The sequence below is a fragment of the Pantherophis guttatus genome, chromosome 7 (assembly GCF_059756535.1).
Source record: "Pantherophis guttatus breed Tessera chromosome 7, ASM5975653v1, whole genome shotgun sequence".
Classification (NCBI taxonomy): Eukaryota; Metazoa; Chordata; class Lepidosauria; order Squamata; family Colubridae; genus Pantherophis; species Pantherophis guttatus.
The window spans coordinates 84941077-84963351 of NC_142069.1; the positions used below are offsets into that span (position 1 = coordinate 84941077).

Genomic DNA, 22275 nt, shown 5'->3' on the forward strand with positions numbered 1-22275 from the left:
TAGTCCGGGCAAACCTCTTTAATTCAAACGGCTGTGAATTATTGTCATTCCCAGTCCGAAAGGCTTCTCAAACAGTCTTTCAGGGGAGGGTTTACAAACACCCACCTTATCTCCCTTGGAATGCTGCCAGAGAACTAATTGTCATATGCAAGGCAAGGCCAAACTTAGCACAGAGTCAAACAGAACTTTCCCAAAGCTTTTACTGACCAGATGAACTAATTGCTTCCTGCAAAAGCTCATGTCCTGTTCGCTTCTCTTTTATGTCTTATGGGAGGGGCCAATCATCTCCAAGCCTTACTCCCAAGTCGACCCTGTTTTCTTAATTGTTCCTGTCTCCTGGCAGCTCTGCGTATGCGCACACTGGGAACAGGCTCCCGCTGTTCTTCTGCCTTGCTGATGTCAGACTCCGGAGGCAGCAAAGAACTACCAGATGGCCTTGGCCCCCTCTCTGCCTCTGACTCAGAGCCCTTCCCCTGACTCCAGGAGTGGCCCACGTTCCTCCCCAACCTCCTCACTGTCCGAATCTGCTGCCAGCTCTGCTGGCTGCTGGCAGGCCACAACAATTATATTATCCAAAACCTGAAAAATCCAATTGCATAACACAGAGGTCCCCAATCCAGGTTGCGGCCCATTCAGAACGGGGCTGCAGAAGTGGCAGGCAAGCACAAGCGTGTCATAACATTCAGGATACATTTCCTACTTTCCATTTCAGAGGTTTTCTTAACATCTAAGAAAGTTGTAGTAACTTGATTCTTACCTATCTGGAGTTACAGGAAGAGAATCCATTAAAACTGTGATGTGTAACTTACGACCATAATTGAGCTGAACATTTTTGTTGCTAATTGAGACATTTGTTAAGTCAGTCTTGCCCCATTTTACGATCTTTCTTGCCACGGTTGTTAAGTGAATCTGGCTTCCCCATTGACTCCCCAAAAATTCTATTCTAGCATCAGCACCCCACTTGTATATATGCTGTCATACAAATAATAGAATAGAATAGAATAGAATTCTTTATTGGGATACCAGCAACAAGATTACAGTCATACAGTCATAAGTGGGAGGAGATGGGCGATGGGAACGATGAGAAGATTAATAGTAAGGCAGATTTAGTAACTAGTTTGACAGTGTTGAGGGAATTATTTGTTTAGCAGACTGATGGCGTTTGGGAAAAAACTGTTCTTGTGTCTAGTTGTCCTGGTGTGAAGTGCTCTATAGCGTCGTTTTGAGGGTAGGAGTTGAAACAGTTTATGTCCAGGTGATTAGTAATGATTAGTAGCAAAGATTGCCTCTGAAATTTGAGTTGATCTAATCCAAGAATTTTGTCGCTACACGTTCTTTGGCTTTTGCACAATGTTAAACTATCTGCTGCGAACTCCGCATTGGCAACAGGAAGGGCATCCGGTCCATTCAATTGACCTGACTCCACCCCATTTGAAGGGATTACGGGGTCATTAAAAGACCGGAAAAAAATGTTATTTGCCCTTTTGACCTCTCTCACAACACCCTTCGAACCCCGAGAGCAGAAACGAACAAATATGGACCAAATGTACAGATTTTTAAAATAATGTTTGATATACCTGTTACTCTGTACCTTGATATCTGTCACCTAATATTGTATTTACGTTTCTTAAGATGCCGAAAAATTGGACATCAGAACTGTCAGAGAAGGAGACAGAGTGGTATGTTTTAATTTTCTTCCTTTTGGGCTTTTTTTGTTGTGGTTGAAATGAGATTGGGTAGAGTGAAAAAATATCCAAGTTTTGTTCTAAATGTAGTTTTTTTCCATCGTGTAAAAAATAATTACCTGGGCAGAAATCTGATCTGGTTTTTGATGAATTATGACAAGGTAAAATAAAACTTATTCCCGTCAGAATACAAGTTGCCAGTTGAGAGATGGCCACAAATCATACAGATGAGCTGCAATTCCTGTCGTGGTAGGCCAAAGAGCCTCGCTTGTCCAATTAATCTACAGGAAGTCCTTGATTTATGACCATAATTGAGCCCAAACTTTACGTTGTTAAGTGAGACATTGGTTAAGTTTTGCCCCATTTTACGACCTTTCTTGCCTCCGTTGTTAAGTGAATCACTGCAGTTGATAAGTTAGTAACCGGTTGTTTAGTGAATCTGGCTTCCCCCATTGCTTATGAAAAGGTCGCAAAAGGGAGAATCACATGACCTTGGGAATAGAGTTTCCTTTTTGAGCAGAAGGTTGGACTAGAAGATCTCCAAAGTCCCTTCCAACCATATTTATTCTGTGTTCCACATCAGGGGTCTCCAACCTTCGCAACTTTAAAACTTGTGGACTTCAACTCCCAGAATTTGCTGGCTGAGGAACACTGGGAGTTGAAGTCCACAAGTTTTAAAGTTGCGAAGGTTGGAGACCCCTGTTTTACATGACATTGTGTTGTGGCCCACCAGTGGCCTGCGCAGATCGTGGCTGATCCTGACGACAAGGAGGCTGGTGTGGGGTTGCGCCAGCAGCTGGCGCAGCCGGCGCTCGCGTCAGACAGCGAGGAGGCTGAAGAGGATGTGGTGCCAGAGGCAGAGACTCAGCCTGGGCCTTCAGAACCTCTAGAGGCTCCTTCAAGTGGAGAGAGTGAAGTGGAGGAGCCTCTCCTCAATGCTCAAGCACGCAGGGCTGCCAAAAGGGAAGAGTGGCTACTCAGGAGGAGGAGGTCTCCTCGAGAATAAGGTTTGAGGATAATTGGCCACTCCCTTAGCCTACTTAAGTTGTAGGCAGTTAGTAATTTCTTGCTGGAAACAACGTGTAATTATTACAGAGCATTTTTGAAGAGTGAGTGTCTTATCGTATCTTGTTTTCTGGGCTGGTTGCCAACCTTTGCCAGACTTTGTTTATTCTTGGTACGTTATAACTTTGATAAGGACTATTGGTGTGTGTCACAATCCTTGGGAATCCGGAACTGGGGCAGAACACATTGTACTATTTCTCTCCTGTAATTGTGCTTATTTTCTTCCCTTTTAGACGATTGAAAATTCGAGCCGGCTTTCGAAAGAGAGAATTGCCGATGATCTCATGTGGTCCCAGTGGGATATGCTAGGACAAAGACTATTCTACATTGTCACAAAGGTGAAAAACAAGAAAAATTTTGGTTCCCTTGATCATATAGTTTGCTTATTCCTCATGCAGTGGGTTATTTAATTGTAGCCCTTTGACACACCTCTTAAAACTGCCTGACTAGGTGGCTCAGGGGCTAAGACACTGAGCTTGTCGATCAGAAAGGTTGGCAGTTTGGCGGTTCGAATCCCTAGTACAGGTCTCTTGCGTGAGCAGGGGGTTGGACTAGATGACCTACTTCCAACTCTGTTACTGTTAAAACGATACGGAGCTATTTATCTAAAGGAGATTGAAGTCGTACTTAGAAGAATTTGCAGGCGAGAGATAATTTTGCTCCATCTTCTCTCTCTTGTTCCAGGAAAGGTTTTCGAAACGTACTAAAATTCTGAGGCAAATTTTAGAATTGGTTCCAGAACTGAAATATAAGAAAATGTTAGCCAGTTTGGTCCAGTGGTGAAAGCGCCTGGCTAGAAACCAGGAGACTGTGAGTTGTAGTCCCACCTTAGGCATGAAAGCTGCTTGGGTGATTTGGGGGCCAGTCCCTCCCTCTCAGCCCAATTTACCTCACAGGGTTTTTGTTGTGGGAAAAAGAGCAGGAGGAAGGAATGTTAGGTATATTTGTCGCCTTTTATTATTATTATTAATTAATTAATTTATTTATTTTTATATGCTGCCCTTCTCCGGAGACTCAGGGCGGCTTACAATGCGTTAAGCAATAGCCTTCATACTTTTGTATATTTTATACAAAGTCGCCTTATTGCTCCCACAAACCGGGTCCTCATTTTACCCACCTCAGAAAGGATGGAAGGCCGAGTCGACCTTGAGCCTGGTGAGAATTGAACTCGCAGTAATTGCAGGCAGCTGGATGTTAAATGCTGCCTTAGTAGGAGGCATTAGCCTCCTACGCCACTCAGGCTCCCTTAAGTTACTTATAACAATAATGAAGGTGAGATAAATAATTTTATTTATGATGGTATAGAGCAGTGATGGCTAACTTTTTTGCCGTCGCGTGCCAAAAGTGGGGGAGTGCTGGGGTGGTGCGCATGTGTGCCCACACCCATAATTCAATGCACCCCCACCCCAGCCCCTTACACATTCGCGCATGACCCCCCGCACTGCCCCCACTTTTGGCACGCGATGGCAAAAAGGTTACTGGTGGGCCCGGTAGGTCCATTTTTCACCCTCCCCAGGCTCCAGAGGCTTTTTTGGAGCCTGGGGAGACTGAAAACTGCCTCCCCCACCCCTTCCGAGGCCCTCCGGAGGCTGGAAACGGCGCGTTTCCCAACTTCCAGTGGGCCCAGAAGGCCCGAAAATCAGCTGGCCGATGCATGCTGGAGCTGAGCTAGGGCAACATTTGCGTGCCCACAGTTATGGCTCCACGTGCCGCCTGTGGCACGCGTGTCATAGGTTCACCATCACGGATATAGAGAGTAAGGGAGGTGGCCTTGATAGAAACATGCACAAACTATGCAAATGAGGCCGAAACATTTTTTTTAGTCCTAGGAGACAAGATAACATTTGGAAGTGGTTTGGTTAAATATCTTCCTGATTCACCGGTCTTCCTGTGAAATTAATTTCTGGTCTGGTCTATTTAGTGAGCCAAAAGAGAATGGGAAGCAATGTAATATCCACAACGAAGATTTTCCTGTTAATGAAAATTACGTTTCGTGTCAGAATCTGGTTCTTGACAGAAAATGGATTCGTGCGTTAAAATAATGAGATTTTTTTCCCAGATACCATTAAAGCCGGTAGTTAAAGCAATTGTAACTGAAAACCAAGAAACTTTTTAAAAGAATGAAATGTGGTCAGTTAATACAGGTAGTTCTTGGCCTATGACCATAATTGAGCCCAAAATTTCTGTTGTTAAGGGAGACATTTGTTAAGTGAGTTTTTGTCCCATTTTACAATCTTTCTTATTTATTTATTTATATATTGGTTCGACTTATATGCCGCCCTTCTCCGGAGACTCAGGGCGGCTTACAATGCGTTAAGCAATAGCCTTCATACTTTTTGTATATACCTGCTTAGTAGGGCTTTTGGCCCCCCCTAAACGGTGTTCTTTTTTTATACAAAGTCAGCTTATTGCCCCCCACAATCCGGATCCTCATTTTACCTACCTTCGAAAGGATGGAAGGCTGAGTCAACCTTGAGCCTGGTGAGATTTGAACTCGCAGTAATTGCAGGCAGCTGGCAGCTAAGTGCTAATTAACAGCACTTTAGTCCGCTGCGCCACCAAGGCTCTTTTTTGCCACACTTGTTAAGTGAATCATTGCAGTTGATAAGTTAGTAACCTTGTTGTTTTTTCAGTGCCATTGTAACTTCGAACAGTCACTAAACTAACCGTTGTAAATTGAACACTGCCTGTATTCACTTGGACATGCCATAATAATAACTTGCAGCTATAGTAGTGGCCAAAATTGTGGAAACCTTTTGGGAAAAGTGTATTTTCTAAAACTAGCTAATAACACCACTTTTTTTTTTTTTTTTTGGAGTAGTACCATGAAATTATATATCAGTGGAAAGATAATTTAATCAAGAATGTAATGCAAGAACTTTTATGAAGGATTTGCTATTAGAATAGCAGTTACAGTGTAAAGAAGAAAAGTGAAACACGTAGAAAAAACGAGAAGTAAAAAAATGATCACCATGTCAGTTAATATTTAGTTGGGTAACCTTTAGCATGAATGACAGCCTTACAACGTCTTCCCATGGAGGGAACCAAGTTTTTTAGTTCTGCAGCTGTTCTAATGTGAAACCAAGATTGAATGATGGCTTCTATTAACTGGGTTTTATTGTTGGGTCGCTTCTGACAAACAAGTTTCTTTAGTCGGCTCCATAGATTTTCAATTGGGTGAAGGTCTGGGCTATTCCCAAGCCATTCCAGCAATGGAATAGGATTATCTTGAAACTCCAAAAAAAAGTGGTATTATTAGTCATTAAACCTCAAAAATACACTTTTCCCAAAAGGTTTCTACAATTTTGGCCACTACTGTACAGTCTACATTTGTTGACTTTCCTCTTAATGAAAAAACATAATATTGCATTGTCTGTTCAGGGACAGCTCAATTCTGCATCTCTCATTAAAAATCTATTGAGAAACTTTAGTTTGTAATTAAAAAATAATAATTTAGATTTTCTGGCGCCAGGATAATGTTGACCTTCACAGACGATCGAACTTCAATCTCCTTTAATGTTTCTTTTCATTGTAGGAAGAAGAAAGGGACGTATTAAATTGCATCCAATTTTATCCCAATAAAGACTTTAAACTAATAGTAAGTTCTGCAGGTAGTGGAAATACTGCCAAATTGTACGTGGAGTGTGTTTTTTTGGGGGGGGGTGGATCTAAAATGTGGGCCTGATGAAAGGACAATATCCATTTTTAAAAGTGAAACATGAGTCCCATGTATGCAGAGTGAAACAGAATTTAAATAAGCCACATTTGACTGTATTTAGACAGTATTTTAAAGCAAGATAGATAGATAGACACAGACAAACAGACAGACAGATTGATAAATAGATAGATAGATGAGAGAGAGAGTAGATACGATAGATAGATAGATAGATAGACAGATAGATAGATAGATAGATAGATAGATAGATAGATAGATAGATAGATAGAGGATAGAAGATAGATGGAGGGATGGATGGATGGATGGATGGACGGATGGATGGACGGATAGATAGATGATAGAAAGAGAGACAGACAGACAGATCGATGGATAGATAGGATAGATAGAAGAGAGGGGAAGGAAGGAAGGAAGGGAAGGAAGGAGGGAAAGAATTATTTTTCCCAATTATGTTTGAAATACTGTTCTTTCTAATCCTCTCCGCTGGGATAACCCAAAACTGCCTTTTGGTTTTTAAACAGCTTGAAGCACCTTTAGAGATCTCCATGGCTGACATAAGATTAAGGTGTGTTTCAAAAATATGTGTGCGTTTGTGTATTTATATGTGTGTATGTATATATGGGTGTGTTTGTGTATTTATGTGTGTGTGTGTGTGTGTGTGTGTAGGGAGCTTGCCTGCTCCATATGTGGGAGCAGGCAAGCTCCCTGCTGCCCATTGGGAGACTAAGGAGACATGTATGTATGTATGTATGTATGTATGTATGTATGTATGTATGTATGTAAAGAAAGAAGCAGACATTCTGCGAGCTCCGGAACTTAAAATTTTAAAATAATTAAAAAAAAATATTCTACTAAGCTTTTGTCAGCCATCTGCTGACATCGTCAGAGTATTAAACTACCATTACAGAGATCTCTGCCTTTATGTGCCATTAATCACATAATGATTTTTTCTTTACTAATATACCTGGAACTCATATTTTTAGAATAGTTTGTTATATATATATATATATCTTTTCTTTTTGTAGGCCTTTATGTGTATTTCTGTTTAGCCAGGTTCTTCCTACGTAAACCAAGATTTTTCTGCAGCCCTAGTTCAGTGAAATCCCAATCCACTAGTTTCTAGGCTTTTTTTCTTTCCAGCAGCCAGCAAGCTCCCTGCTGCCATTAGTCTCCTTAGTCTCCCACTGGGCAGCAGGGAGCTTGCTGGCTGCTGGAAAGAAAAAAAGCCTAGAAACTAGTGGATTGGGATTTCACTGAACTAAGGCTGCATAAAAATCTTGGTTTACGTAGGAAGAACCTGGCTAAAGAGAAATACATACATACATATATACATATATACATATATACATACATACATACATACATACATACATACAATTTATATTTTGCTGATAAAGAAATAAAGGGAGACTAGTATAGAATGCCCCCTCCCACATGTTGGGGTAGACCAGGTGACTCGATAGAAAAATACTTTATATATATTATATATCTCGATAGAACCCCCCCCACACACACACACAGACATGCATACAATGTGAGTGTGTATATGCTTCTATGAACGGAATAAAGTCAATACAATTTTTTAAAAAAATTGAAAAAGCATATAGAAATTTTTTAAAAAATTTCTGCATAAGCATTTCAATCACTAATAGCTATATCATTATAATCCCGCCTAGCTAATCCACTTCAATAAATACTTTGCATGTTGCTAATTAATCTCATCTCTGCAAACCCACTGCGTCGACATGCTTATCCTTCCAAAATCAATTAGCTGAACTGAATTGAATAAATCATCTTTACAATGACAAGGGTGCTTTGTTGCCGAATCCTGTCGATTCCTTTCACGTCGATTATGGACTTCGGTAATGTAGCTCTTGGGGATAAAGATGTAGTATCTCCTGTATTTTCTCTTCCTAGATCTGTGAACTTGAATTATAGCTATTATCAAGACCAAGAAACGATACCCAAACCTTTGGATGTACATGTTTTTACCACTGACACAGGTCTGTATATAAGAGAAGCAAGCTAGTTTTTGAAATACAAGCATTGGGAACCTTTAAGTTACATATTTGCAGATTCTCTCTTTTGGTTCTTGCTATGCTGCAGACTGAGCTTGTCTTCCAGAGGTATTTCCTCTACTTAATAGTATATCCTAGACCAGGGGTGTCAAACTCAAGGCCCAGATGCCTGATCCGGCCTGCGGGGTGCTTAGATCTGACCCGCGGTGCCATCCTGGAAACAGCAAAGGACCGGCCCGCGGTGCCTCTGCCAACAAAAACGGAGCTCGTGAGGGCCGTGCGCGGCCTTCCCGAGCTCCGTTTTCTCTGGCAGAGGGTTGTAGGAGACCATCGCAGCCGAAAACAGAGCTCGCGAGGGCTACGTGTGGCTCTCCCCAAGCTCCATTTTCATTGGCAGAGGGTTGCAGGAGGCTGTCGCAGCTGAAAATGGAGCTCGGGAGTCCGTTTTCACTGGCAGAGCGCTCGGGCCACCACAGGCACCCCCCCCCACGAGTGACATGGTGGCCACGCTCATCCAAGCCACCTGAGGTCAAACACAATCCTGATGCGGCCCTCAATGAAATCGAGGACTGGCACCGGGGCCACGGCAGGCCAGAAAGCGTGGCAGGCCAGAAAGCGGCCCATACAAATAAGCGAAGCCACATCTACCGGTTGCAGGCAGTGCATGAAACCACATCTTTCTCTGGTCTATGAAAAAACCTTCTCTCCACAGAACAGGTCCCTGGTGCCCAAAAGATTGGGGGCCATTGTCCTAGTCAAAAGTATCGCAAAAGGTTAAATCATGACAACTGGACTAAAGTTTTCCCAAGGGGGCTTTTTCAGGAGGCAGCTGGACTTCATTGTTTTTTTCTTTCGAAGATGTTTCGCTTCTCATCCAAGAAGCTTCTTCAGCTCTGACAGGATAGTGGGGAATGGAAGGATTTATATTCCTTGCAGACAGCTGTCAAAACTATTTACTAAATCTGCACTACTATTAATCTTCTCATCGTTCCCATCACCCATCTCCTCCCACTTATGACTGTATGACTAACCTTATTGCTTGTATCCTTACAATTTATATTGACTGTTTCCTAATATGATTTGATTGCTTATTTGTTCCTATGACTATCATTAAGTGTTGTACCTTATGATTCTTGACAAATGTATCTTTTCTTTTATGTACACTGAGAGCTTATGCACCAAAGACAAATTCCTTGTGTCCAATCACACTTGGCCAATAAAATTCTATTCTATTCTATTCTATTCTATTCTATTCTATTCTATTCTATTCTATTCTATTCTATTCTATTCCATTCCATTCCATTCCACTCCACTCCACTCCACTCCACTCCACTCCACTCCACTCCACTCCATATTTTCTATTCTATTCTATTCTATTCTATTCTATTCTATTCTATTCTATTCCATTCCATTCCATTCCATTCCATTCCATTCCATTCCATTCCACTCCACTCCACTCCACTCCACTCCATATTTTCTATTCTATTCTATTCTATTCTATTCTATTCTATTCTATTCTATTCTATTCTATTCTATTCCATTCCATTCCATTCCATTCCACTCCACTCCACTCCACTCCACTCCACTCCATATTTTCTATTCTATTCTATTCTATTCTATTCTATTCTATTCTATTCTATTCTATTCTATTCTATTCTATTCCATTCCATTCCATTCCATTCCATTCACATCCTCTAAAAGGAAGGAATATAGGAATATAAAGGAATGTAAATGGAGGGAATATAAATCCTTCCATTCCCCACCATCCAGTCAGAGCTGAAGAAGCTTCTTGGATGAGAAGCGAAACGTCTTCAGAAGAAAAAACAAAAATGTCCAGTTGCCTCCTGAAAAAGCACCTTTGGGACAACCATGACCTGGATGACTGGGAATCTCTATAAACTTTTTGGACCAAAGTTTATTAAAATCGAGATGTTTTGTTACACATCGAAGTAACTTCTTCAGTCAAAATGGAAATTTGGGGAAGTCAGAGAGCCATTGGACTAAACCAGCTCTTGCCATATAGACTGCAGGGTGTGGAGGGATTTCTCCCCAAAATGAAAAGCAAAATGTAACTCAATCCTCCAAGTCAAAAGTATTTTAAAAGGTTACCGTATTTTTCAGACTATGAGACACACTTTTTTGTCTCCCAAAAGGGGGTGAAAATGTCTCTGCGTCTTATAGACCGAACATTGCCGAAGCCCCATCCACCCGCCAGCCGTTTTTGGGCCTCCGCACGCCCCTTTTTCAGGCCTTTGTTCGGGCCTTTTTCAGGCCTTTTTTCAGCCCGTTTTGGGGGCTTTTTTCAGTCCATTTTCAAAGCTTTTTTTGGCCCATTTTCGAGGCTTTTTTTGGCTCATTTTATTTGGAAAAAAGCAGGCCAAAAAAGCCTTAAAAACAGGCCAAAAAACACCTGAAAACGAGCTGAAAATAGGCTGGAAAAGGGCCAAAAAAAAGGCAGGAAAGGCCCCCCAAAAAATGGGGCACGCGGAGGCCAAAAACTTTTTTTGTTTGTTTTCCTCTTCTAAATTTAGGTATGTCTTATAGTCGGGTGTGTCTTATAGTCCGAAAAATACGGTATTTCATGGCAACTGGACCAAAGTTGATTAAAACCAAAAGGTTTCATTTTCATGTTGCTTTTTTCCACTGTGGCATGAAATGTCGTAAAAACGGGGTGAAATTCACTTAACAAATGTCTCACTTAACAACAGAAACAGGAATGTGTTATAAAAAAAATACTAGAATGTGCTGAGATGGATAGACTAACATTTGAAAGAAAAGAAAAGGAAGAATTCTCTTTAACATGGGACTTGTTGTACCAATAGCTAACTAATAGAAACAGATGTTAGAAATTAAAAAGATTAAAAAGATAAATTAAAAAAACTTTTCCATTGAAAATTTTGCATGTATAAGCTAATTGTATTATTACTTTGTGATTAATATTGACATGTTTGTTATACTGATTACTATGATTATTGTACTTTTACTTAAAACTGTGACCGGACAACATGTTTGTTCAGATAGAGATGGAACTTTTTATGTTTATTTTTTAAAAAAATGCATCAATAAAACATATTAAAAAAAAAACCAGAAATTTTGGGTTCAATTGTGGTCGTACGCTGAGGATTACCTCTATATATGTTTTCTTTCTAGGAAGTTTATGTTTGTGTTACAGTTTGGCTAATGTGAATTCCAAAGAAGTCTCTTATACAGTGGCTTTTCTACATAAAGGTAAGTTTATGCTGCCTCTTACAAAATTATCCAGATGTTATACTGATCATTGATTAATGAAGAGGCAGTTTGATCTAACGGTTAAGGCTAGAAAGCTGCCTTAGCCATGATAGTCAGTTGGGTGAACTTAGGCCAGTCTTTTTTCCTCACCTCAACCTACCTAACAGGGTTGTGGGGAAAATAGGAGGTGTTGTGGCCCGTCAGCAGCCTGTGCATCTAGTAGCTGATTCCGACAGCGAGGAGGCTGGTGTGGTGCTGCGCCAGCAGCCTGTGCAGCTGATACTCGAGTCGGACAATGAGGAGGCTGGAGAAGATGTGGTGCTAGAGGCGGGATTCAGCCAGGGCCTTCAGAACCTCCAGAAGCTCCCATAAGTGAAGAGGAAGAAGAAGAGGAGTCTCTTCTCGATGCACGGGCGTGCAGAGCTGCCAAAAGGCAGGAGTGGCTCCTCAGGAGAAGGTCTCCTTGAGAGTAAGGCTTGGGGCTAATTGGCCACTCCCTTAGCCTATTTAAGGAAGGACGATGACTGAGGCAATTTGCAGGGAACAACTTCATTCACTCTCCGTGTCTTGATCTTAGTTCTCTTATCAGTTTCCTGCAAATTGCTTCTGGGCTTTCTGCCAACCATAGTAATATTACGATTATTTATTCTTTGGATTCTTGTAGGCTGTTAAGAAAGATAATGAACAGCCTTTGTTTGAAAAAGACTGATTTAATTTAGTAAACTAAGGTTTGTACAGACTTTGTGTGTGCTGCGTTCTTTGGGGTCCGTAGCTGGGGCAGAACAGGGGGAGGAAGTTGTGTTGGATATGTTTGCCACCTTGAGTTATTTGTAAAAAAAAATAATAAAAGGCAGGATACAAGTATATAAATAAATGTTCAGTGGAAATTGTTTACTTGTAAATTTGCAGCACTAAGACGTTTTGCCCAAACTTTTAAGAGTGCATTTCTAAATTACGCACATTTCAATATCTGTTTAAAGAAACAAGTACATTGGTAACAGTAACAGAGTTGGAAGGGACCTTGGAGGTCATCTAATCCAACCCCCTGCTATCGCAGGAGACCTGTACTAGGGATTCGAACTGCCAAACTGCCGACCTTTCTGATCGACAAGCTCCGTGTCTTAGCCACTGAGCCACCTTTAAAAGGAACACTGTTAGCCAAACTTACCTTCTATTTGAATTCCATTTCCTATTTGAAGTTCTATTCTACTCTCTATTTAAAAATGCACCACCCGAACACCAGGCCTATTTTTGAAATGCTTTTTCTATCCTTTTGTTATTTAATGTACTCACCCTACATCTTTCTGGACAGAAACAAAATTAGCAGTTCATTTTAAGTTGATGCTGCGAAACCCAACCTAGATCACTTGTTTACATTCCCGTTTTAATTCATATCAGGGATGCGGTGGCTCAGCGGCTAAGACGCTGAGCTCGATCGAAAGGTCGGCAGTTCAGCGGTTCGAATCCCTAGTGCCACGTAACAGGGTGAGCTCCTGTTACTTGTCCCAGCTTCTGCCAATCTAGCAGTTCGAAAGCATGCTTTCAACTGCTAGGTGGGCAGGAGCTGAGGTGAGAACAGGAGCTCACCCCTTTGCATGACGCACAGGGCTCGAACCCAGGATGTCAGTTCTCCAGCTGACAAGCTCAGCATCTTTAACCGCTGAGCCATCGTGCCCTCCTTCTTCAATTACAACCCTCTAAATGCATGCAGAGGAATGCGGCAGCTCAGTGGCTAAGATGCTGAGCTTGTCGATCGAAAGGTCAGCATTTCAGCGGTTCGAATCCCTAATGCCGCATAATGGGGTGAGCTCCCGATACTTGTCCCAGCTTCTGCCAACCTAGCAGTTCAAAAGCACGTTAAAAATGCAAGTAGAAAAATAGGGACCACCTTTGGTGGGAAGGTAACAGAGTTCCGTGCGCCTTTGGCGTTGAGTCATGCCGACCACATGACCACGGAGACTTCTTCGGACAGCGCTGGCTCTTCGGCTTTGAAACAGAGATGAGCACCGCCCCCTAGAGTCGGGAACGAACGACTAGCACATATGTGCGAGGGGAACCTTTACCTTTACCTTTTTTTAATTCATATCACTTTCAGAATTATATAACTTGCACCTTTCCGTCTTTCTCTTTTCAGGTTATAGTAAAACATATACCGTCACTTTGGAAGAAATGAATTCTCTGCAAATAAAGGAGCTGGTTTTTTTGGATCTTGGTAAATTAATAATTTCATCCCCCCTCTTCCTTTTCTGCTTCTCTGAATGAGACACACTTACGATCTAAGGCGCGCTTGGGAGATATTTCCATTGAAAAGCTAGAACATAACGTGTTTTGTTTTGTCTTTGTGCTCTGCCGTGATCTCTTTCCGATCCCCATAAATCTGGTTTGCCAAATAAGGAATTGTTTCTATCTTGGCTTCCTTCTGCTTGGCAGAACAAAGCGTTTTAATAGCCTATAGTCATAAGACTTGGCATTTTTCTTGAGGGGAAACATTTGAATTCCTCAGCTGCTTTATTTCCTGCGAAACACCCCGCAATATTAGAATTGTCTTTTTTTAAAAAGAGAGCTAAATTGTGGATTGCCTGCTCAACGATGAGCAGATAGTCCTCGACTTACGACTTGCAATTGAGCCCCAAATTTTTGTTGCTAAATGAAACAGTGGTTAAGTGAGTTTTGCCCCGTTTTATGACCTTTCTTGCCACTGGTGTTAAGTGAATCCCTGCAGTTGTTAAATTAGTAACATGATTATTGGTTACCACCTTTAAAGCGCTCCATGGCATTGGACCTGGATACCTTCGAGACCGTCTTCTGCCACCAGTAGCCTCCCACCGGCCAGTTCACTCCCACAGAGAGGGTCTCCTCAGGGTGCCATCGGCCAAATTATGTCGGCTGGTGACACCCAGGGGGAGGGCCTTCTCTGTGGGAGCCCCTGCCCTTTGGAACGAGCTGCCCCCAGAAATTCGTAAAATCTCTGATCTCCGTGTATTTCGCTGTGCCCTCAAAACCATGTTGTTCCGCCAGGCTGGGCTATCAATATAAAGATTTTAATTGGTTTTAAATTTTGTCTGTCTTTGTGTTTTTAATTAGGCTGTACACCGCCCTGAGTCCTTCGGGAGAAGGGCAGTATAGAAATAAAATTAATAAATAAATAATAAATAAATTATTAAGTGAATCTGGTTTACCCATTGACTTTACTTATCAGACGGTCGCAAAAGGGGATCAGATGATCTCGGGACATGCAACCGTCATAAATATGAGTCAGTTGTCAATTTTGATCACGGGATCATGGGAGATGCTGCAATGGTCGTAAGTGTGAAAACAGAGTCATAACCAGTGGTGGGTTGCTACCGGTTCGCCGCAGATCAGGCGAATCGGTAGCGGCGGGAGGCTCCACCCAGCCACCTGGACGTCTCTGCGCATCGCAGAAGCATCACGTGTGCGCAGAAGCATCTTGCACATCCGCAGAAGTGTCACACACGTGCACACACCCACGAGCGAACCGCTAGCAAACGAAATTGAAACCCACTACTGGTCATAACTCACTATTTTCAGTCCTGTACTAACTTCCAACGGTCATTAAATGAACTGTTGTAAATCGAGGACTACCTGTGTTCTAGATTTAATGAGATTGCCATGTCTAATACCGCAGTGTTAAATAATGCACCTAGTGTGCACAGTTCAATTCTGTCTTGTTTTATTTTGATTGATTATGTTTTAAAAAAAACAACACCACAACCCTTCATCCCAAAACAGACTCTTACGTGGCTGCGTATTTACCTGGACAATTCCTGCATCTTCTGGACACCCAGCACCCTGACCTGATCTGCCACAGTTTCTTTCTATCAGGTATTTTTATTTTTAAAAAGCAATGTTTCTAGGAGAAAGGGATGCATGCATTTACAGCCTAGAACAGGGGGTCGGCAACTGTTGTGGCTCATAGGCGGCCTGTGCAGCTAGTAGCTGATTCCGACAGCGAGGAGGCTGGTGTGGTGCTGCGCCAGCAGCCTGTGCAGCTGGCACTCGAATCGGACAATGAGGAGGCTGGAGAAGATGTGGTGCCAGAGGCAGGGATTCAGCCAGGGCCTTCAGAACCTCCAGAAGCTCCCTTAAGTGAAGAGGAAGAAGAGAAGGAGCCTCTTCTCAATGCACGAGCGCACAGAACTGCCAAAAGGCAGGAGTGGCTCCTCAGGAGGAGGTCTCCTCGAGAGTAAGGCTTGGGGCTAATTGGCCACCCCCTTAACCTATTTAAGGAGGAACGCCGACTGAAGCAATTTGCAAGGAACAACTTCGTTCACATACCTTCGTGTCTTGTCTTGCTTATCTTATCAGCTTCCTGCAAATTGCTTCTCGGCATTCTGCCAACCATAGTAAACTTTCAGTTATTATTCTTTGAATTCTTGGCGGCTGTTAATGCAATTAATTAACAGCCGTTGTTGTAAAAGACTGGTTTATTCAGTAAACTAAGGTTTGAACGGACTTTGTATGTGCTGCGTTCTTTGGGGTCCGTAGCTGGGGCAGAACAGCAATGTTAAACACTCAAAGAGACATTTTGACCTGTTTCCCACAGAAAAGAAAACACCGGGAGCCACAAAACCTTTTGACATCTAAAATGAAGATAGCACTGCATATATCATTTTTTTTATCTTTATGCTATGTATAAAAAAAACTATAGTGTGTTGCATTTCTGAAATCAATGAACTTCCGCATCATTTCTGAAATGGCTTTTTTCCCCTCTCATCTGGATCTGGCTTAATATATTTTTTAAATATTTTTAATTGGTTTGTTATTTTTAAATTGCAGCCAAATTAATATATATCTTTTTAATTGTTTTTAATGTTTGTATTGTATGTTTTTTATCTGGCTGTACACCGCCCTGAGTCCCTCGGGAGAAGGTGTGGTATATAAATTCGAAATGAAATAAAATAAAAATAAAAATAAATCTCCATCCGGATATTTTTCAGCAAAGGCTGAATGTTTATTCTGGAAATATCTTGCAACATTTGACTTTTTGTTGTTTGCCAATTTCTCACCACATACTGTGTTTCCCCAAAAATAAGACCTTGTCTTATATTTTTTTGAACCCTGAAATAAGCGCTTGGCCTTATTGCCATGCGCTCAAAAGCCCGATTGGGCTTATTATCAGGGGATGTCTTATTTTGGGGGAAACAGGGTATTAAACATACTGATAAACCAGTCTCATCAGCAGTGAAAGCAAATGAATCTGCCCACGTACCATTAAACGTTCTGTTTTCTTCGGAAACTTTTCTTTTCTTGGATTTGATTGGCCTACCGGGGGTTGAAAAGCTCAATAAATCGCGTGCCTGTGGGTGTCGCACATTGGCGGTTGTGACGCATATTTTGAGCGACGGAGCCGCAGCAGAGGGATGAAAGAGCCACATGCAGCTCCAGAGCCATGGATTGCCGACTTCTGACCTAGAACATAGAATAAATAGGAGGATTGGGAAGGGACCTTGGAGATTTCAACGTGGGTCCGCTGTACTCTTTGTAAAGTCCTCCTGTACAATTTTGTTTTCTTCAGGCGAAGATGCAAAAATGAATCTGCTGAACGCTGCCACCATCTTTTCCCCATCCAAATCGAGTGTCTTGGATCGCAGCACAGGAAAAATATTTACCGTGGAAATGAGCCCAAAGGCTTTGCTACAATTTTTGTGGAAGAGCAAGTCGGATAATGACCAATTAGCAGCCTTGCACTGTCTCCTGCTACATGTTGGAAGCACGGAGGAGTTGGAAAACCAGGTGGGTGGGGGTGTCTGTAGTTTCTCCTGTCTGATGGAAATCGGTGTCTGCTTATCTTCATGTATAAAATAGAAAACACTTTGGAGCCATTGTTTTTTTAAAAAAATCTTGCCAGTTGCCACATATTGTAATATATCTTAGTTAATTCAGGACATCAGAAGGTGAGCTCATCTTTAAGCTGAATAGCAATAGCACTTAGACTTACATACCGCTTCAAAGTGCCTTACAGCCCTCTCTAAACCGTTTACAGAGTCAGAATATGGCCCCCCCAACCATCTGGGTCCTCATTTTACCGACCTCGGAGGGATAGTAGGCTGAGTCAATCTTGAGCCAGTCAGGATCGAACTCTTGGCAGTGGGCAGAGTGAGCCTGCAATACTGCAGTCTAACCACTGTGCCACCACAGCTCATCGGTGGTGGTTGTTAATCATCTGAATGCAATAATAAAAAGACAAAACCTATTCAAGAATCTAAAGCCATCCCATACATTTTTCGATGCAAATCCTAGCTAATGATAGCGTTCATACACGCTAGAATCCATCGCATTAGATACACAAAGCCCTTGAAAATCCTTAAAAGGAACCACAATCGCGGTTCTCAAAACTAGGCACGCCAATTGCTACAGATAGTCCTTGAGTTATGCCTGATTGCTTAGTGACCATTCAAAGTTACAACAGACTCGAGAGCCTGTTTGGCCTAGTAGTTTAAGGCACCCAGCTAGAAAGGCTCTGGAGCCTGGGGAAAGCGAAAAATGGGCCTTCCGGTCCCATTGGAAGTTGGCAAACAGCCGTTTCTGGCCTCCGGGGGAGGTGGGGAAAGCCGTTTTCACCCTCCCCAGGCTCCTAGAAAGCCTCTGGAGCCTGGGGAGAGTGAAAAATGGGCCTTCCCCACCCCCCCGGAGGTCTGAAACATCCTGTTTCTCGACTTCCAGTGGGACCGGAAGGCTCGAAAATCAGCCTTCTGAGCTAGGGCAATATCCACCAATATGGCCCCGCATGCCACCTGTGTCACACGTGCCATAGGTTTGCCATCATGGATATAGGGTCTCCTGTTTGAGCAGGGGGTTGGACTAGAAGACCTCCAAGGTCCCTTCCAACTCTGTTATTCTGTATTCTGGATGTATCACCATTTGCAGTATCTCATAATACAGTTGACTGCAATTTACATTTTTTTGAAAAAAAAAAGGCATTTACTTCCAGTTTCTGGCAAAAAGAAATTTTAAAAAAAAACCCCACCATTGCAGACAATAAATTCCATTAATGACCATGGAGGCTCAGCCAATCTCAATGTACACATGTTGTACCCTGACAATAAAGGTTTGAATTGGTGATTCACTTAATGACTGCTGCAAATAGTCATAAAATCGGGCACGGGTGATCTATTTAACAACCGACCCAATGACCGTAATTCCAGGCTCAGCGACAGTCCTAAGTCGAGGACTAGCTGTCCGTGGTAGTTCTTAAATGAAAACTTTTTATTTTTCACTTTAGTAGTAGTAGTAGGTGATGTAGCCTTTGTTTAACCGAGACAGCACAGTTCACAGGGAATTCAACTCCCTTTTGCAAGGTGTGATTGCGGCGCGCAGGTGGTTATCAGATTTGGTTTTCTCTTTTTAACAGATCATCCAGTGGCTTTCGGAGAATGCCTCGAGTTGTTTTGCATTTGATCCTATACAAGAACTAATCTTTGGTAAGTGTTTTTATGCCTAAGATCTTTGTACAAGGCATTAGGAGTATCCATCCTTCAGAATGTATTTTCTGAGTATGTAGCAGTTTCACAAAAAGTGAACAGAGAGGTAAATTAAGATGGAGCAACGAGACAAATATATATATATATATATATATATATATATATATATATATATATATGTAGGTCTTTGGTTATTCGGGTTTTCTCCCGCGTAAAATTGGAAGTGTCTTGGCGACGTTTCAACGAAGTCTCATTCGTCATCTTCAGGCTGGTGTTTTCGGCTTCGTGCTCCTAGAAGCACGAAGCCGAAAACACCAGCCTGAAGATGACGAATGAGACTTCGTCGAAACGTCGCCAAGACACTTCCAATTTTATGCGGAAGAAAACCCGAATAACCAAAGACCTACATACAAATACCCGCGAAAACCTCAGAAAACAAATACACACACACACACACACACACACACACACACACACACACAGTCCTGGATATACAACAGTTTGTTCAGTGACATTTTGTCAAGTATTTGCAAGCCATTGGGACACGTGTCATATAGACACCAGTGGAGGCAGAGAGTGTCTCCACCCCTATGTGGAAAGGAGGGGCTTACCCTGAATATAAAACCCCCTCCAACCTTTTCCACCTTGCTCTGGCGCTCTCTCCATCTCTCTCTTTTCATGTTTGTTCCTCATGAGACTTGATCTCTGTTGTACATAGTTAATATGATTTATTATATGAATAAATACGTTTAAGACATTTATTTATGCATCTGCCTCTGAACTCTTCTATGCTCCTGGGTGTTTCTACGATCCCAATTCCAGGGAATGGTAGCAGAGGATGGTTTCGATCCATCGACCTCTGGATTATGGTCCCAGAGTCACAACAGCACTAAAAAGGATTCGAACCGCTGAACTGCCGACCTTTCAATCGACAAGCTCAGCATCTTAGCCCCTGAGCACTGCATCCCAGATAAATCCTATTTAGTGATGGTAAACTCTACTGAATTCAGTGGAATGCCCTTGCAAATAGAGCTATGTCGAAGAGTATTGCTAATTTTCACAGAGACGTGTAGTATTTTACCAGATGCAGTCAAGAGCCTATTTTTGTCTCTACGTTCTTAGCTTCTTTGCACTGGAAAGTGTGTCTGGAATCCAGCGACCTGGATAAACTCTTACCATACACGTCACTGCTGAACTGGAAGAAGGTAAGAGATGTTCTAACGATCTAATCTGAATTGAGGGAGGTCTTTCATTAAATTCAGAGACAAATCTGGGTTCCTTATGGAATTAAGGAGAAACTTCCTGACAGAACAATTAATCCATGGAATGGAAGAGCTTGCCTCCAGAAATGGTGGGACAAATCCATCATTGGAGGATTTTTAAGAAGAGATTGGACAACCATTTGTCCAGGATGAAATAAGGTCAGGGGTGGGATTCAGCCAGTTCAGACTGGTTTGGGCGAATCGGATGTTAATTTTTATCTGGTTCGCCGAACCGGTAGTGGCAAGGACTGGCTGACCCCTCCCACCCTGCCCCTCCCAGGAGTCTCCACGTGGCCCATTTTGGATGCCAGGTAAATGCAGAGCCCACGCGGAGGCTCTGTGAGGGCGAAAAAAGGGCCTACCGGAAGTCCGGAAACGGCCCCATTTCCGGCCTTCAGAGGCCTTCCAGAGCTCGGGGGAAACCATTTTTCTCAAGCCTCAGGGGCCTGGGGAGGGCAAAAAACAGGACTACCAGAAGTACCAGAAGTCCAAAAATGGGCCTGTTTCCGTCCTCCGAAGGGCCTCTGGAGCCCGGAGGAGGCTGTTTTTGCCCTCCCAGAGACTCAAGGAAAGTCTGCTGAGCCTGGGGAGGGCGAAAACAGCGCCCCCGCACCCCAGTGCAGGTGTCAACACTCCAAGCTGCATTCACTCCAGTGCTGACAAAAGAAGGAGAAGGTGGGGGCCTCTGGCAAGAGGACGCTTGACTTTTCACCTACTTATTTTCCCTGGAGATACTATCTCCTAGGAGATGAGTTGGGAGGAGAGAAATTCCTTTGAGCTGAAGTAGTAGATAACATCAGAGTGACTTGGAAGATGGGCAATGAGAAGCAGAGCAGTGGAGAAAGGAAAGGGAGGGTTTGGACCAGGAAGTCAGTGTTGGCTGCGATTGAGTCGGAGTTTTCGATTGTTGTGCCTAATAAATGAAAGATTTCGATCAAGGACTATTTGTTTGAAATGCAGTTTATTTGAGACGACACCGTATCCTGACAGCAGGAGGCTGAGTAGGCCACACCCAGCATGGCCATGCCCACCCAGCAACTGGACAGAGAACCAGTTGCTAAAATTTCTGAATCCTACCCCTGAATAAGGTCTCCTGCAGGTTGGACTAGAAGACCTTCAAGGTCCCTTCTGCCCCTACAATTCTGTGATTCCAATAATCACAGAATTTAAGAACGAGCCAACAAGAAGAAAAACACAAGAATAACATTAGAACAGCTCATGGAAGAATGGCTTATGGAACATAAGAAGAACATAAGAATGGCTCATTTAAGAATGACCCAAAAAGACGTTCTCCTTGGTCATCATGAATCTTCAGCGTATGACTTTTTATGGTCATAACCATGGTATAATATCCTGGTATCTGTAAAAAAAAAAAAAAAGTGGGGGCAGTTAAAAAAATATTTTCATTGATTTTTTATGAAACATGCTTCTCCGAAATGGAGGTTTAGAAGGTGAGGTCATTCTCTCTTTGAAGGCCAGATGTTCTTCAGCTTAAATTAAACCATTCTGTTCCATTGATGAATTTTGCCTGAAAAGTTAACGCTTGTTATTCCCACATTTGTAGGACATTCCTGGAATCCTGTGTAAAATGTACATTATCTCGTTACCCTCTTTAAAGGTAAGTCTGCATAATAAAAATATAGTAACAATATCGTTATATACCATAATATGCATATACATATACATAATATGTAGTATAGTTATATATCATAATATGCCTATACAGTACATATACATAATATATAATATATATAATATAGTTGTTACAGTTTATAATGTGTTTGTGCGTATGTGTGTATCAGAGATGGCATTCAGCTGGTTTGGACCGGTTTGGGTGAAAAGGTAGTGGAGATCGCCTCGGCTCTAAGTTGACTTATTTAGGCATGTTTTCGAGGCCAGGCG

At 42.3% G+C, this 22275-nt stretch overlaps 1 protein-coding gene across 3 annotated transcripts in view; it reads left to right on the forward strand.

Annotated features, from left to right (window-relative positions):
* Positions 1 to 22275, forward strand: part of GSAP (gamma-secretase activating protein) — a 77826-nt gene that overhangs the window by 20316 nt on the left and 35235 nt on the right. For 2 of the 3 annotated variants that reach the window (XM_087873327.1, XM_087873328.1), the window contains exons 8-19: positions 1633 to 1679; positions 2984 to 3088; positions 6286 to 6348; positions 6945 to 6988; positions 8341 to 8426; positions 11592 to 11669; positions 13804 to 13881; positions 15420 to 15512; positions 17206 to 17423; positions 19042 to 19111; positions 20234 to 20316; positions 21938 to 21991. In XM_087873327.1, coding sequence (XP_087729453.1) covers positions 1633 to 1679; positions 2984 to 3088; positions 6286 to 6348; positions 6945 to 6988; positions 8341 to 8426; positions 11592 to 11669; positions 13804 to 13881; positions 15420 to 15512; positions 17206 to 17423; positions 19042 to 19111; positions 20234 to 20316; positions 21938 to 21991 — 1019 coding nt within the window. The remainder of the gene's footprint in view (positions 1 to 1632; positions 1680 to 2983; positions 3089 to 6285; positions 6349 to 6944; positions 6989 to 8340; positions 8427 to 11591; positions 11670 to 13803; positions 13882 to 15419; positions 15513 to 17205; positions 17424 to 19041; positions 19112 to 20233; positions 20317 to 21937; positions 21992 to 22275) is intronic. The other variant, XM_087873329.1, reaches the window with a different exon arrangement.